The sequence below is a fragment of the Eptesicus fuscus genome, chromosome 14 (genome assembly GCF_027574615.1).
Source record: "Eptesicus fuscus isolate TK198812 chromosome 14, DD_ASM_mEF_20220401, whole genome shotgun sequence".
Lineage (NCBI taxonomy): Eukaryota > Metazoa > Chordata > Mammalia > Chiroptera > Vespertilionidae > Eptesicus > Eptesicus fuscus.
The window spans coordinates 47,125,227-47,139,134 of record NC_072486.1 but is presented as its reverse complement, the minus strand read 5'-3'; the positions used below and the strand labels follow the sequence as shown (position 1 = coordinate 47,139,134).

The following is a 13,908-nucleotide window of genomic DNA, read 5'->3' as shown; positions in this document are numbered from 1 at the left end:
GAAAAAGGCTAGTCCATGTCCCTCTAGAACTTTCAGCTTTAAGAAGTCACTTTCCCTTCCTGGCTCAGTTTCTTTCTTTATTTCTTTTTAAAAAAAATATTTTATTGATTTTTTACAGAGAGGAAGGGAGAGGAATAGAGAGTTAGAAACATCGATGAGAGGGAAACATCAGCTGCCTCCTGCACACCTCCGACTGCTGTGCCCGCAACCAACGTACATGCCCTTGACCGGAATTGAACCTGGGACCCTTGAGTTTGCAGGCTGACGGTCTATCCACTGAGCCAAACCAGTTAGGGCTGGCTCAGTTTCTTTATCTATGATATGTAAATTCTAAGGCATTTCCTCACCCTGGACGGCATTGTGACTTCTGATCCCAGTCATCACACCAGGTTTCTGTTTCTGGGCCGTGGGCCTGCCTTCCCACGGGCTGTACCACTCAGAGCTGTGGGCCTCAGCAGCGGGAAGCCACTCTGTGCTTCAGTTTGATTTTATGTCCTCGTCTATAAAATAGGGTAATAACACCTGCATCACCTGGACGGCGCATGGTTATTAGAAGGCTCCCACCGGATAATATATGGGGAGGGCTCTGGAAAGAGACAAGTCATGTATAAGTAAGGTGTATTATTATGAAATGGCAGTAGCAAACTGGAATTCAGCCCAACCCTGTCCACACCAGCTGCTTCCCCTGGTTTTATGAGTTTTCTTTGGGTTCACTTCTGAGGAGGACGGGACCACAGGGGTGTAATTTCTTCTTCCAGTCCTCCCGCCATCCTAGGGGCATAACCCGGACACACAGGAGGGAAGGGTTTGGCAAAGCTGTCAACTGCGCCTTCCACTGCTGTCTCCCACCCAGCTCCCCCAGCTCCCCCACCCCCGCCCCCCAGTCTCCGCCAAGGGCTGCATTCGCCCCCACCCCACTTCTCTCTCTCCTGCAAGGGAAAAATTTGCTTCCCGGACCCTTTTCCTAGCTTCTGGGTAGGTTTGTGGGCCTGGCTAGGGTAGCCTTGCCTCAGGATGAGGCGCTAACTGCTAAATTGGGGGTCTCAGGAATCCTGGAATGGAAATGTCTGGGGCAGGAGGGCCCGGGGACTTGGGGTGACCTGCCCAGAACCAGCGCCAGCCTAGCTCCTCTCCTGCGCGGCGGGCGCAGGTCTCGCAGCCTCCTTTGTCCGCAGCCGGGTGTTGGCGCGTTAGACCTCCCAGCCTCACGGGGCTGCTGTGCGGCGGCAGGGACGGCCGCTGCGCTGCGGAGACCGAGGCTCGGGAGGCGGCGCCTGGTGAGTCCCGGGCCGCCGGCCGCGGCCGCGCTGGAGATTACCGTATTTACCTAGGCCAGTGCCGGACCCTGGGGGCGGGTCACTGCGGGAGCACTACCGTATTTGCCGGGAGCTGCGCAGGCCCTTTCTGGGACCGGGGAGCGCTGCGACTTAATTACGTATTTATCCAGGGTGGCGTGATTCCCCGGGGGAGCGCCGTGGGAGCGGGGTGCGGGTGGGTTGCTTTCATTCCCTAAGGGAGCGGGCCTTTCAGCGGGGTGGGATGGGTTGCGGGGGGCGGGGGCGGGGGGGGGGGCGGGGAGACCTACGTATTTTCATAGGGGTGGGGTTGCGACACAGAGTTTACCATATTTCTCCAGGATCGCTGTGGCCCCAGGAGTTGGCAGCGTTGTGCTGGGGGTGGGGGTGGGGGTCGGGTGGGTGGGGTCAGCTCTTCTGACTAATGCAGCTATTTGGTAAGAACCCCGGTGCGCGAAGCTGGCCATCTTTATGGAGGCGAGAGAGAAGGGGCGCGGGAGCCGCTGCGGGAGTTACCGTATTTGCGCTGGGCAGCGCAGCTAGAGGAAAGGCACTGCGCTGGAGACGGGAGGAACAGGGGCGCAGCCTGGGCTGTGAGTGTGGGATGGGATGAGAAACTTGGGGGAGAAGGGAGGGCATGACCTTGGACCCTCTCAGCGGGCGGGGTCTTGGTTGGGGGTATAACTGAGGAAAGTGGGGAGGCTGCCCAGTGACCAGGCCAGGCTGACACTGGCCAAGGGGACTGTGATGATCTGCCTTTGCAATGTCAGTGCAGCTGCCTGGGGACACACTTGTGGGTGGGGTGGGTCTATTGCAAGTAGTACTTGTCCCCTTCGTCAGGGTGAGGGTGTGTTCCCGCCTGGCCTGAGGGTTCAGGGAGACCCAAGGGGTATCTTCGAAGCCCCACTCTGCAGACTGGCTGAGGCTGCAGTAAGCAGTGAGATCCTGCACGGAGGTCCAGGGGGAAGGGCCAGCAAGCTCCCCTGATGGGGGTGGGGGAAGGCAGGGGAGTGGCCAGGTCAGCGGCTCTGGAGCAGCGGGCCTCAGAGCTTGCAGAAGCAGAAGCCCAGGGGTGTCTGAGGCATGGGGGTGATGGCAGCAGACAGTGCTCTATGGGAGCAGGGGCCCTTTGGGTATCCATGGCTCTGTGGTGGCTGGGATGATGGTGTGGGTCTTGTGATGTGTGTATTTGGAGGAGAGTTTAGTTGGTGTGCAGCTAGTACATTGAGAAGAGCTTTCGACAGTGAGTCAGGAAATGAGGGCCTCGTCCTGGCTCACCTTGCCGTGTGACCTTGGGCAAGTAAGCTGACCTCCCTGGGCCTCGGTTTCTCCATCTATAAATTGGGGTTCAGTGAGCCCTGCCCTTTCCTCAGGGCTGTCGTGAGTACAATGGGAAACAATCAAAGAGGAACACGGTGCCCTGGGGAAGAGGATCCTTAGAAGAAGCAGCGTGAGTGGATGGAGCTGCACTCGGGGGTGCTTGTTCAGGACTGAGGGCTGCTCAGCCGGGGCCAGGCTTTGCTGTGGGGATGCCAGGAGGAATGAGGCTGAGCTGCCCTGGGAGCTCACATTCGGGGTCAGTGACTTGCAAACAAACCTCTTACCGGCAAGCCTCCTTTTTACAAACAAGGCTGCTGCCTTTAGTGTTTGACTGAGGCTACTTTCAAAGTCTCAGCGGTTTTGTTTTGTTTCTTCTTTTAAGCTTTGCAAGAAATATCTTTAAACCACCCCCTACCCTTCCCTCCAGACTGGGGATGCCCCTTCCCTACCCTCTCCTTGAGAAGCGGGTTGGAGAGAGAAGACACATCCCCGTGCAGGATAACTGGCAATAAATACCAGGAGCCCCTGAATCTGACCTTCCAGCGTTTGCTCAGAGCCTTGTAGGGCAGGCACAGTGCTTGGTGCTGAGATGAAATGCCCCGGCCAGCGGGGTCTTCTAACGGGGGTACCGAGGCGGCGCACCTGAGAGAATGAGAGACAGACAAGGGACGCAGAAGAATGGAGGCAGGACGAAAGGGTTTCTGATCAAGCCTCGAAATTTTATTCTTACAGCGTTCCTTAAATGTGGTTTCTAGAAGGGGAGATGCCTAGGAGGGGTGGGGGCTGAACGGGTCATGTGGACTTAGATAATCGGCTAAAGTCGTAAAGGGTGCTGACTGTAGATAAAGGGTGTGGCGGTTGAAGGGCGGCCACAGAAGGAATGCTTTGTCCTCAGGCAAGAGGAAGTGGGCCTAGTTTCCGTGAGTTTCAGTAACTTACTCAAGTAAGGTCAGAGTTAATCCTTTGACCAACTCTTGCCTCCTGACAATCAAAGGCAGCGGCTCTGTCCTTAAGGTGCTCACAGGCGAGAAGACAAGGTGCCATGACTGACATGTATGCAGTGTGATGAGTGAGGGTCTTAAGGTTGGGCCATGGGGCTCCTGGGAGGCTTCCAGGAGGAGGTGGCACTCCGGAAGGGCCTAAGGAGGGGCAGGATGTGATGAAGGGGTGGAGGAGAAAGAAGGGCATGCAGCAGAGGAACTGGCTTCAACTAGACTGTAAAGGGGCGGACGCTGCACGTCGTGCGAGGACAGCGGAGTGGTCTTCCTGAGGCTGGGGCCGGCTGATCCGCGGGTCCCCCCTGACTCCTCTCTCTGCTTCTGCCTTCCCAGGGGCTGGTGATTACAGCTGGAAGTGCCCATGACCGAGCTGGCGTCCTCGGGGGGCGGGTCCCCCACGGGGGACGGGGAAGAGGGTCTGGGGGACGAGCGAGGCCTGGTCATCCACCACCCCACGGAGGAGCAGGCCCACCGCTGCGCGCTGTGCGGCCAGACCTTCTCGCAGCAGCCCAGCCTGGTGCGGCACCAGAAGGCGCACGCCGGGGCCGGCCGCGCCGCCGCCGCCTTCGTGTGCCCCGAGTGCGGCAAGGCCTTCAGCGTCAAGCACAACCTGGAGGTGCACCAGCGCACCCACACCGGCGAGCGGCCCTTCCCCTGCCCCGAGTGCGGGCGCTGCTTCAGCCTCAAGCAGAACCTGCTCACGCACCGGCGCATCCACAGCGGCGAGAAGCCGCACCGGTGCGCGCAGTGCGGCCGCTGCTTCCGGGAGCCGCGCTTCCTGCTCAACCACCAGCGCACCCACGCGCGCATGCCGGCGCCGCACCCACGCCGCCCCGGCGTCTTCGGGGAGCGGCGGCCCTACTTCTGCGCCCGCTGCGGCAAGAGCTTCGCGCGCGAGGGCTCGCTCAAGACCCACCAGCGCAGCCACGGCCACGGCCTGGAGGGCCCGGCGGCCCACTTGGGCCGCGTGCTATGAGGCGCGCGGGGCCGGCTGCCCGCGGTTTCCGGCCCCCGAGCTGTGCCCCTGAGCCCTGGAGGTGGCACTGGGCTGCGGATCCCCACCCGGATGGGATCCCGGGAGGCGAGCAGGGCTGGCTGGGGGTCTTGGAGGAGTGGGCCGCCACCATGCTCGGTGGCCTCCTTCGGCTCCTCTCCCGGGACCCTCGGGCTGGCTGCACATCCCTGCGCTGGTTTTCCTCCTCACGCCGGCCAGGCCTCAGGCGAGCAGGTGAGACCCCAGGCCCAGAGCCTCTCAGGCTCGCAGGGAGGGGGGGTGGGTGATGTCAGGTGGGGACAGGAGGGGGTGGTGGGGCGTACTGGGCTGCCTCAGGTCTCTGTGACCAGTTTCTTACGAAATCTTCATTCCTAGAATGCCAGAGTGGAAAGCAACCTGGAGAGGGCCCCTCTCCACAGCCCCCGGGCACAGCCGCCTGGCTCCAGCACCGTCTGGCGTCCCGGAGAAGTCATTCCATGTCATGTCTCAGTTTGCTCATCTGTAAGTTGGGGCTAAAAATGAGGGATATTGTGAGGGTTGTAATTGCCATTGCTAGATAAGAGAGGGTGATGCCGCTGGTCCAGGCCATGTTTGAACACCCCCGCGTGCCGGGCACTGTGCTGGGCTGGGCGGGGTTCTCCAGAGGAGGCACAGACACAGGCCTTGCCCCTCGAGGTGCCACGCCTGGTGCTCACACAGCGTGATGAGGGCTGGCATAGAGGACAGACTATAAAGTGCTGCTGGTGGTGGGGGGTGGTGACTGGTGTCGCCCAAGGCCTTTTGTTGGTTTGAATTGGGTCCTGGTGATGAACAGAGGTGCCCTAGGGAGAGCAGTGTTGGAGGAGGACTCAGAGGTGGGGGCCGATTGTGGAGGCTCACATCTGCCCTGCAGAGGACGGTGGCCAGGGAGGGGGGCCACCAGAAAGAGCAGAGTGACCTCAGATGTGCAGTTCAGGAACTGGAGGCCCTGTGAGCACAGATCAGAGGGGGAGGAGCAGGAGCTTTGAGGGTCTTGGGCTCCTCGGAGCCAGAGAACATGAGGCCCTCAGCTAAGAGGCTTGGCCAAGGTCGTGCAGTGAGAAAGGGCAGAGCCAGGACTTGCCCCAGGGCCTCTGTGTCCAAGTCGGCGCTCTGAGAGCTGGGCTGCTTCAGCCATTTGGCAGACGAGGAAACAGAGGCTCATCCAAGCTTGCCCCAGACCACTTAGTACTTCGTGGGACGGCAGTGCAAGCCTGGGCCCTATTTTGGGTTCTGGACCCCAAGATCCTTCATCTCTACTCCACCGCCCTTAGAGAGGCTCTTACTGATAGGAAAATGGAGCTTGGAGTATGTAGGAATGTGACCCAGGACCACGTGGCAGGAGCATCAATGGGTGGTATGCACATGGCATCCACAAGGGTGCGCTGGCAGGAAAGAAGTGGGGTTTGGAGAGGACCTGCACTCACAGAGCCCTGGCTCCATGCCCAGGGCTGTGTTTGGTGCAGGAGACCTGGCTCTGCCCTCTGCCCTTCCTTAGAGCTTTGTGGCTCCTCTGGGAACCCTTGCCCTCTGCCTCCCACCCTCAGGTGGCCATGGCAATGTGGTCTGGCACTTTAGAGATTAAACCGGGACCTGGGGCCTCTGGGACCGGTCACCAAAATGTCCTGAAGCCAAGTCATCTTGTTTGTAAATGGGTGAGTGATCCCTGAGCCCGTGGACGGTGCAGGTGGCCCAGCTGCCTGCCCTCTCCTAGCCCCAGAGGCGGGCTGGGCAGGGCTGTGTCATGGCCCCAGCCCTGACCCTGCTGTCTTTGTCTCTGTGAACAGATGCGGAGTGGGCAGGACCTCTGGACAGTGTGCAAGGCACATGTGGGCACAGAAACTAGGATGGAGACCCTGGGAACTGCACCCTGGCAGAGGACTCGTGCCCTGGGAGGTGCCCTGCAGTGCCAGCAGAGGGGGCTGGTGGAGCCCAGGATTGGAGGCAGGTTCAGTTCCCTGGGAAAGACTCCCTGAACCTGTTGGGAGTCGTGGCTGGGGAAGAGCTCATCCTGGCTGCCTGGCCACCTGACCATGGACCTCCAGGCCCCTCTGGCAGCAGGGACCGTGCCTGTGTGGAGAGCTGGCTTCTCGGCCCCGCCTGGCCCTCCAGAGATGGGAAGTGCCTGGCCTCAGAGAACACAGCACACTGGTGGCTGTCCTGGCTCCGGAGGCATGGCCTCCCAGGTGTGAACCAGACTTGCAGGCTTCACTTGCCTTTCAGCAAAGGTTCTTACCATAGTTGGGGGCATGGAGGCCTTTGGAAAGCTGACAAAGGCGATGAGCCGTCTCCCCAGGAAACCACGCATACCCACGTAGACGCATGAATCTACCAGAACACCAGGAGCTCCTGGACTCCAGGATGGAACCTCAACCCGGGACCCAACCCACCACCCTGTCCTTCCCTGGCCCCGAGCGCCCACCATGCAGTAGCATTCCTCCCTCCCCTGCCGGGCCTCCTTCCCTTGTTCAGGAATAAAGAATTCTGAGGAGGGGACCCTGTTAGTCACTCCATTCTTCCAGACCTAAGACACAGCGCGTCAGGCCCTGGAACCTCAGTCCTTCCCCAGACGTCGCCGGAGGCTCCCCGGGCTGACTTTGCCCTTCCCTGGGTCAGCGTTGCTGGCTCTGGCTACCAGGCTGCTGGCTTCCTGGCGCAGCCCTGGGCTCCTGGCCCGGCTCGGAGCTCACCAGAAAGGCGATGGGGAAGCTGGGCCCTCGTGGACGCTGGGTGAAGCAGGACCCTTGTCAGCAGCTCTGCCCCGGCCTCAGCCTCGGCCAGGCATGGTGTGGGGAAGGCTGGGGAGGAGGACACAGCCTCCATCCTGGGACCAGCCGGCACCAGGCAAGGGGAGAGGCTGGCAGAGAAGCCCCTGTGTGTCCCAAGCGGACACTAGAGCAGGTGGAGGGGAGGTGCCAGGCCAGACTCCTGGGTCTTCACACCGGACCAGGTGCCCTGGAGCGAGCTTACAGGCCTCCCTACAATGAACTGCCCATCAGACAAGGCGAGACCCACCCGGGCTGGGTGGGTTTTTGATGGCAACCAGACTTCATGAAGTTGGTTATTTTTAGGGAAACCCTTGGGGGGTAGAGAGAGGTCTTTAGTCACAGAATTTATCATTATTGTTATTTTTGTTAATCCTGACTTGGAGGATATTTTTTCCATCGCTTTTCAGAGAGAGTGGAAGTTGGGGGGCGGGGAGAGAGAGAAGCATGGATGTGAGAGACACATCAATTGGTTGCCTCCCACACGTGTCTTTGACTAAGAACCAAATCCAGGACCCTTTGATGCATGGGCTGATGCTCTAACCACTGAGCAATAGTGGCCAGGGCTTTAGTCACTGAATTTAGACCACAGCCCAGCAATGAGGGCATGTTGGTGTTGGGTTGGGGGTGGGGGGAATGTTCCAGGGCTGGACTGGGTTTGGTCAGGGCTGTCCGGAGGCCCATCCACCATGTGCCTTGTCCTGGCCCCAAGGGTGGATAACAAACCACGCTGGGGGATCAGAGGAAGAGCAGGCACTCTTGGCTCCTGGAGCTCCACTCGCTCTGATTCTTGGCCAACAAGGAGGGTACCTCACAGGCTCACCCCTTCCCTGCTGACTGTCTGCTCGTTAACTGCCCCCCCTCTGCCCCCCAACTCATAACTGGCTCCTCCTTCCTGCCTCTGGCTTCCCAGGAATTGCTCTGAAATGTGCCACTCCTGTCCCACCAAGCGCTCTTCTCCCCCAGGCCTAGCTTCCCTGACTGCCTAGCTCGCATTCCCCTCCTCCTCTGCAGTGTCTGTGTTGACACACCACTCACCCTCACGTATGGTGTGCAGTCTTATCCTCCAGCTTCCTGCGTGTGCATGTGTGCTGGTGCTGGGTCTGTGTGCGTGTGTCTTAAATCTCCCACAAGACTGTGAGCTCCCTGAGGGCAAGGGTCATGCCATTTTTTCTTGAACCCAGCAGGAAAAATGGCTACTGGGTCAAGTGCTGGAGGCCGGTGATAAGAGGTGCGAAAGGGGAGGAGCTCCTGAATTCACTCATGGGGGCATTTTATTGGGCTGTGGGCTGCCCCTGGGGCAATAATGGCCATAGGAGGCCTCAGGCCCCATCCCTACTTGGGGTAGTGGGACAGGAGGGACTCTCCCTACCCTCCCACCCCTTGCCCCTGCCCGCCTCGCCCCAGGCTTCTCAAGACTGTGCCTAAATGGTCATCCAGGCTGGATATTTCTGTAGGCCACCGACGCCACAGGGGCTGACCGAGTGGAATAAATGTTGTGTTGGCATCAGCTGGTGTGAGGAGTGGTCCTTTGGGGCTCAGCTGGGAGCAGGGCGGTGACCTCCAGCTACCTCCATCTTTTCTTGAGTCACGTTCAAGGGAACATGGTGTGTGTCCAAGGGTTGTAGGAAGCGTAACTCAAAAGGCATAGCAATGAATTAGCTGAGCCGCCCCATCTACTCCGGACAATGGCTGCTGCTTGGAGCTGGGTGATGGATATGGGAGCCCCTGGAAGTAGCCCCAACTGCTCGCTCAGCCCACAGTGAGGCCGGACCTGCTGAGCTCCTTCAGGTGGTTCCCATCGGTCCCTGAGAGGTGGCTGCTGAGAGCGCGGGAGTCAGAAGACTCTGCTTCTAGGGAGCCTGACCCGCGCAGTGTCTCCGAGGACCACATGCGCAGAGCATCTTGCACATGTGAGAGGTCATGACTGGAGTCTTCTTTAGGAGGCTCTGTGTGCTGCTGGCCACCGGTAGGCTCTCAGGGAAGGGCACTGAGTGCCTCGGGGCAGCCCCTCACCAGTTGCGCCGAGGCCCCGCCGAATGGAGACAAGACACAGAACCTAGTTCGGGGCCAAGGTTGGGGGCTAGTCTGACTGCGTGGGCTTGACCAAGGCCCTCAGCGTTTGACCCCAGTTTTCCGATCGTGAAGTAAGCGGCGTAGACGGGCTGTGCTCTGAGGTTTCTCTCACGTGTGGATTTCTGCAGACCCGACTACTTGGGTGGTCTCTCTCGGGTGGTGACAAGCAGAGACCATGTAGGCCAGTGATGGGCCATGTCCAAGGCCTCGTGAGATGTCAGCCAGCCCCTGGTGCAGCTGGGTCCCCCTGGACGGCACCCCCTCCTCTGCTCCCCACGCTGGTCCTGTCACCAGCCTTGCTCCTTCGGACAGCTGCGAGCACCCCTACTCTGGAGCAGAGGCTCCGGGCCCTGGAGCTGGACACTTTCCCTTTAAGCTGGAGCACTGCACTTTCTAGCCGCAGAGGCAGAGCCACCTTGGAGCAGACCTTCCTTGTTTCTGGAAGGTCATCGCACCCTCGCTGCTAAACCCATGTAAAAACAAACACCCAGCAGCATTCTTAATATTCTCCAACTAGGGCAGTGGTCGGCAAACTGCGGCTCGCGAGCCACATGCGGCTCTTTGGCCCCTTGAGTTTTTAGCAAAGGCCAGCTTAGGAGTACCCTGATTAAGTTAATAACAATGTACCTACCTATATAGTTTAAGTTTAAAAAATTTGGCTCTCAAAAGACATTTCAGTCGTTGTACTGTTGATATTGGGCTCTGTTGACTTATGAGTTTGCCGACCACTGGGCTAGGGGGTCGGGACGCATTTCACACGCAGATGCTTCAGACCAGCATGCTAGCTGTTGTGATGCATAACCGTTTTCAAAGGGCTGATGTTAAGCGGAGCAGCTAGGGCCAGGCACCTGAGGTGCGGGAAGGACCTGAAGTTCCCTCCTGGGTGAGGGGCTGAGCTGCTCTCTCCCTTGGCGTGGGAAACTCGGGGACAGGCAGTGTCCCTGAGACTGGGTTTAAAGCACACGGGCTCCAGAGAGCCTGTTTTTAGGAGCAGCGGGAACTGTGTCCACCTGTTGTTGGTGTGACTGGTCACTGTCCATTGACGGCATCCCTCGGACAGAGTCCCTTTTCCCAGCACAGCTGATGTTGCTAGTGAAGCTGGACAATCGTATTACCGTAAATAAATGTCTCAAAGTAACATGTTGTACACCTCATATTTATACAATGTTGTACGTCACATTGATTCAATTAAAAGAAAGAACCTAAATAGGCTGCCTATTGAAATCACTCCAGACTTTTTGTAACAAATGCCAATGGGAGAATGGCGCCCTCTAGTGCACACTTGGAGAACTGACGTCGAGGGAATTTGTAGAGGGCTGTTTCTCCGGTGCCCTGAGGCCTGCCTGTCACCTTTGTATTAGAATGTGCCATCAGGGACCATGTAAATCGCCAGTAAATATTTGTTGCATGAACAAATAGAACAACGAGGCTTTTTGGAGTGCCCTATGGAGGTGAGTAAAAAAAGCAGATGTGTGAAAGTAAATTGTCCCTTTAGGGATAGAATGAAGGTTGATGGCAATTATAGGGGACAAGAGAAAATTGGAGGCAAAAAAAATCAGTGTTTGTTTTTTTTTCCTTCTGGGTTTCAAGAGGAAATAAAAAGAAACATAGAGTAACTTTCCAAAGAGAATTAGCCAAAATGCCAGGAATAAAAGTTTGCTCATAAAAACCTAAAACATTGTACAAGGGAAGAAGCTTGAAATTGGGTGATGCTGGCTGAGCCTCCCGCCCACAGGACGAGAGAGAAGGCGTGTAGAAAGAGTTGGAAAACTCACCAGCACCTCCTGTGAGTAAATCTTCAAACGGTAGACATTATGGGGAACTTGAACACTTATTGGACATTTGATAATACAGAATTATTATTTTTTTCTTATTTATAATTAAGTTACTGTGCTTACCTTAATGAAAGAATCTTTACCTTTTCAGAGATACATACTGAAGGAAATGCTATACAGGATTTGCTTGAACATGGTTGGGGGGAATTGGACCCCCCTGACGAAGTTTGGACTTGAATTTGAGTGAGAGGAAACTGGGGCCCATTATACACTCTTCTCTCTACTGTTGCCATGTGTTAGAAACTTTCCATGATAACAAGTTCAAGAATATCCTTTTAGCCTTGGGAAAATTCCCTTTGTAATATGTTTATAAAAGCCAAAATCTTAGTTAGGGAAGGAAAAAAGTTTGAGGATGATTTATTTATTTTAAAAGCAAATTTCTTTCTTTTTTTAGATAAAGTGAAGAGTAATGTATAGATCAAAGAATATAAACTTCATTAATCTTTATTAAAAAATTAAAAAAATCCTATTACAAACCAAAACATACAATATTATATTCATTTCAGGTGTACGGCATAGTGGTTAGACATTTATGTAATTTACAAAGAGATTCCACCCCCCCTCCCCATAAGCCTAGTACCCACCTGACACAGTCATTACAATATTATTGACTATACTAGAGGCCCGGGGCATGAAAATTCATGCACTGGAGGGAGGGGGTCCCTCAGCCCGCCCGGCCTGCCTGCTCTCTCAGTCCGGGAGCCCTCAGGGATGGGAGGCAACCCAGTGATCAGGAGAAGGTGATGCCTCCATCACACCTCTGCTGCTGCCACGGCAGGCAGCACAAGCCTCGGCCGGCCCTGGTTACCTGAGCCTCAGGCCGGGCGTGGGTGGCAGGGAAGCCGACATCTGAGGCTTGCCTGTGCCTTGGGCGTCGGTTGTGCAGCCGCCATCCAAGGCTTGCCTGTGCCTCGGGCCGGCCCTGGGTGGCTGGGGGGCTGAGGGGATTGGGGGACTCTGGAGGCAGGTGTGCGGAGTGGCCAGACCCGCCTGGGGGCAGGCCCGGCCATGCCACGCACCTGCCGCCCCAGAGGGCTGAGAAGACTGGGTGCCACCATCTTGTGGCTGTGGGTGCCGCCATCTTTGTGAGGGCATGATGGTCAATTAGCATATTTCTTCTTTATTAGATAGGACTAGAGGCCCAGTACACAGGATTCGTGCACTGGTGGGGGGTGTAGCCTGCAGGGATCGCCCGGCTGCTCATCCTGGTCAGCCAAGTGGCTTTGGCCCTGACCTCGGAGCGGCTGCTCCTTGGTCAGGCATCTTCTGTGGAGCTGGAGCACTTGTCTCTCCAGGAGATCCAGTCTGGGCCAAGCCCAGGGACAATAGCACTGAGAGGCGGTGGAGTAGGCCTCAGTCCTGCAGCAGCCATGAACCCTCCTAGCCTCTGGGGTCAGCTCTGCGAACCTGGTGGCAGCAGCGCTGCTTGGCCTGTGGGTGTCCAGAGGAGGCGATAGGGAGCGAGGAGGAGGAGCCTTAGGTGAGGAGGCCACGATTGCAGCCTGGGTTCCTGCCTGTCGGCCCCGCGTTTGCAGCAGGAGCAGCCACTCATCCCAGTCAGCCGAGCGGTGCTCCCACTGTGGTAATGCACTGACCACCAGGGGGCAGCTCCTGCATTGAGCATCTGCCTCCTGTTGTTTAGTGCACATCATAGCGACTGGTCAACTGGTTGTTCTGGTCCTTCCACTGTTTGGTCACTGGGCTTTTATTACACAGGATTCCCTAGTCTGCATTTTACATCCCTGTGTGCTTGCAGCTGATTTGAAGTTTTGGTTTTGAGCCATGTCCTTTGGTCCAAGAGGTTATGATGACTGGGAAGGGGAAGGCTGGGAGGACCGCTTTGCTTTGACACCTCCCCGGGCTTTTGATTGCCATCCTCCTCTCCCAGGGAGGCTACAAAGCAAAGGTTCCCATTTCCCAAGATGGTGACATGCTCTTGCTTAGGCCTTATTATTCTTGGACTAGTGGCCCAGTGCACAAAATTCATGCACATTTAAAGGGGATTAATTAGAGGAAATATTTTAATATTGCTATTTGCCCTTTCTCTGTAATGGAAGTGTCAGACATGAAAGAAAATTAGTAAAATGTATATGAAAATCTTCCTTCTGTCAGAGTCTGGGGCATGCCACAGGACCCAGAGTAAAGTCCCCGCCCACCCACGGTGCCTCAAAATCGTGTGAGACCCAGACCCAGCCGGCCCCATCCCTGTTGGGTGAGATCCAGACCCGGCCAGCCCCAGCCTTGTCAAGGCCGGGGTGCACAACCACAGTTTCCCCGTCAAGCCCTGCCTGGTGTGGGCGGGGGGGGGGGGGCGCAGCCTCAGGTCCCCTGCCCCGGCCCAGCGCCACGCAGCCTCAGGTCCCTGCTGATTGCTCATTAAGGTTCATTACGGGAACTTGGCCTCTGCTGTGGGTGCAGACATCTTGTGTTATGGAAACCGCGCTTCAGCTGTGGGCACCGCCATCTTTGTGACAGTGTGATGGCCAATTTGCATATTCCCTCTTTATTAGATAGGATACTTTTGAGAAGATTGAAACATGTTTTTATTTTGTTTGACTTTTAGTTGTTTTCAGTGCAAAGGTTGGCATGAATGTCTTATGGGGAACA

The 13,908-nt window shown here is 56.8% G+C and overlaps 1 protein-coding gene across 4 annotated transcripts; it reads left to right on the top strand.

Moving 5' to 3' along the window:
- Positions 1-1,386: 1,386 nt before the first annotated feature.
- On the top strand, positions 1,387-7,116 carry LOC114227204 (zinc finger protein 84). Of its 4 annotated transcripts, none has more exons than XM_054726203.1 (4): positions 1,387-1,435; positions 3,947-4,841; positions 4,983-5,108; positions 6,413-7,116. In XM_054726203.1, exon 2 carries the CDS (start codon positions 3,975-3,977, stop codon positions 4,587-4,589), a length of 615 nt encoding a protein of 204 aa, XP_054582178.1. In that variant the 5' UTR covers positions 1,387-1,435; positions 3,947-3,974; the 3' UTR covers positions 4,590-4,841; positions 4,983-5,108; positions 6,413-7,116. The 4 variants fall into 4 exon arrangements, with proteins under 4 accessions (XP_054582178.1, XP_054582180.1, XP_054582179.1 ...); XM_054726205.1 differs by lacking the exon at positions 1,387-1,435 and adding an exon at positions 1,454-1,491; XM_054726204.1 differs by lacking the exon at positions 1,387-1,435 and adding an exon at positions 1,712-1,732.
- Positions 7,117-13,908: the final 6,792 nt, after the last annotated feature.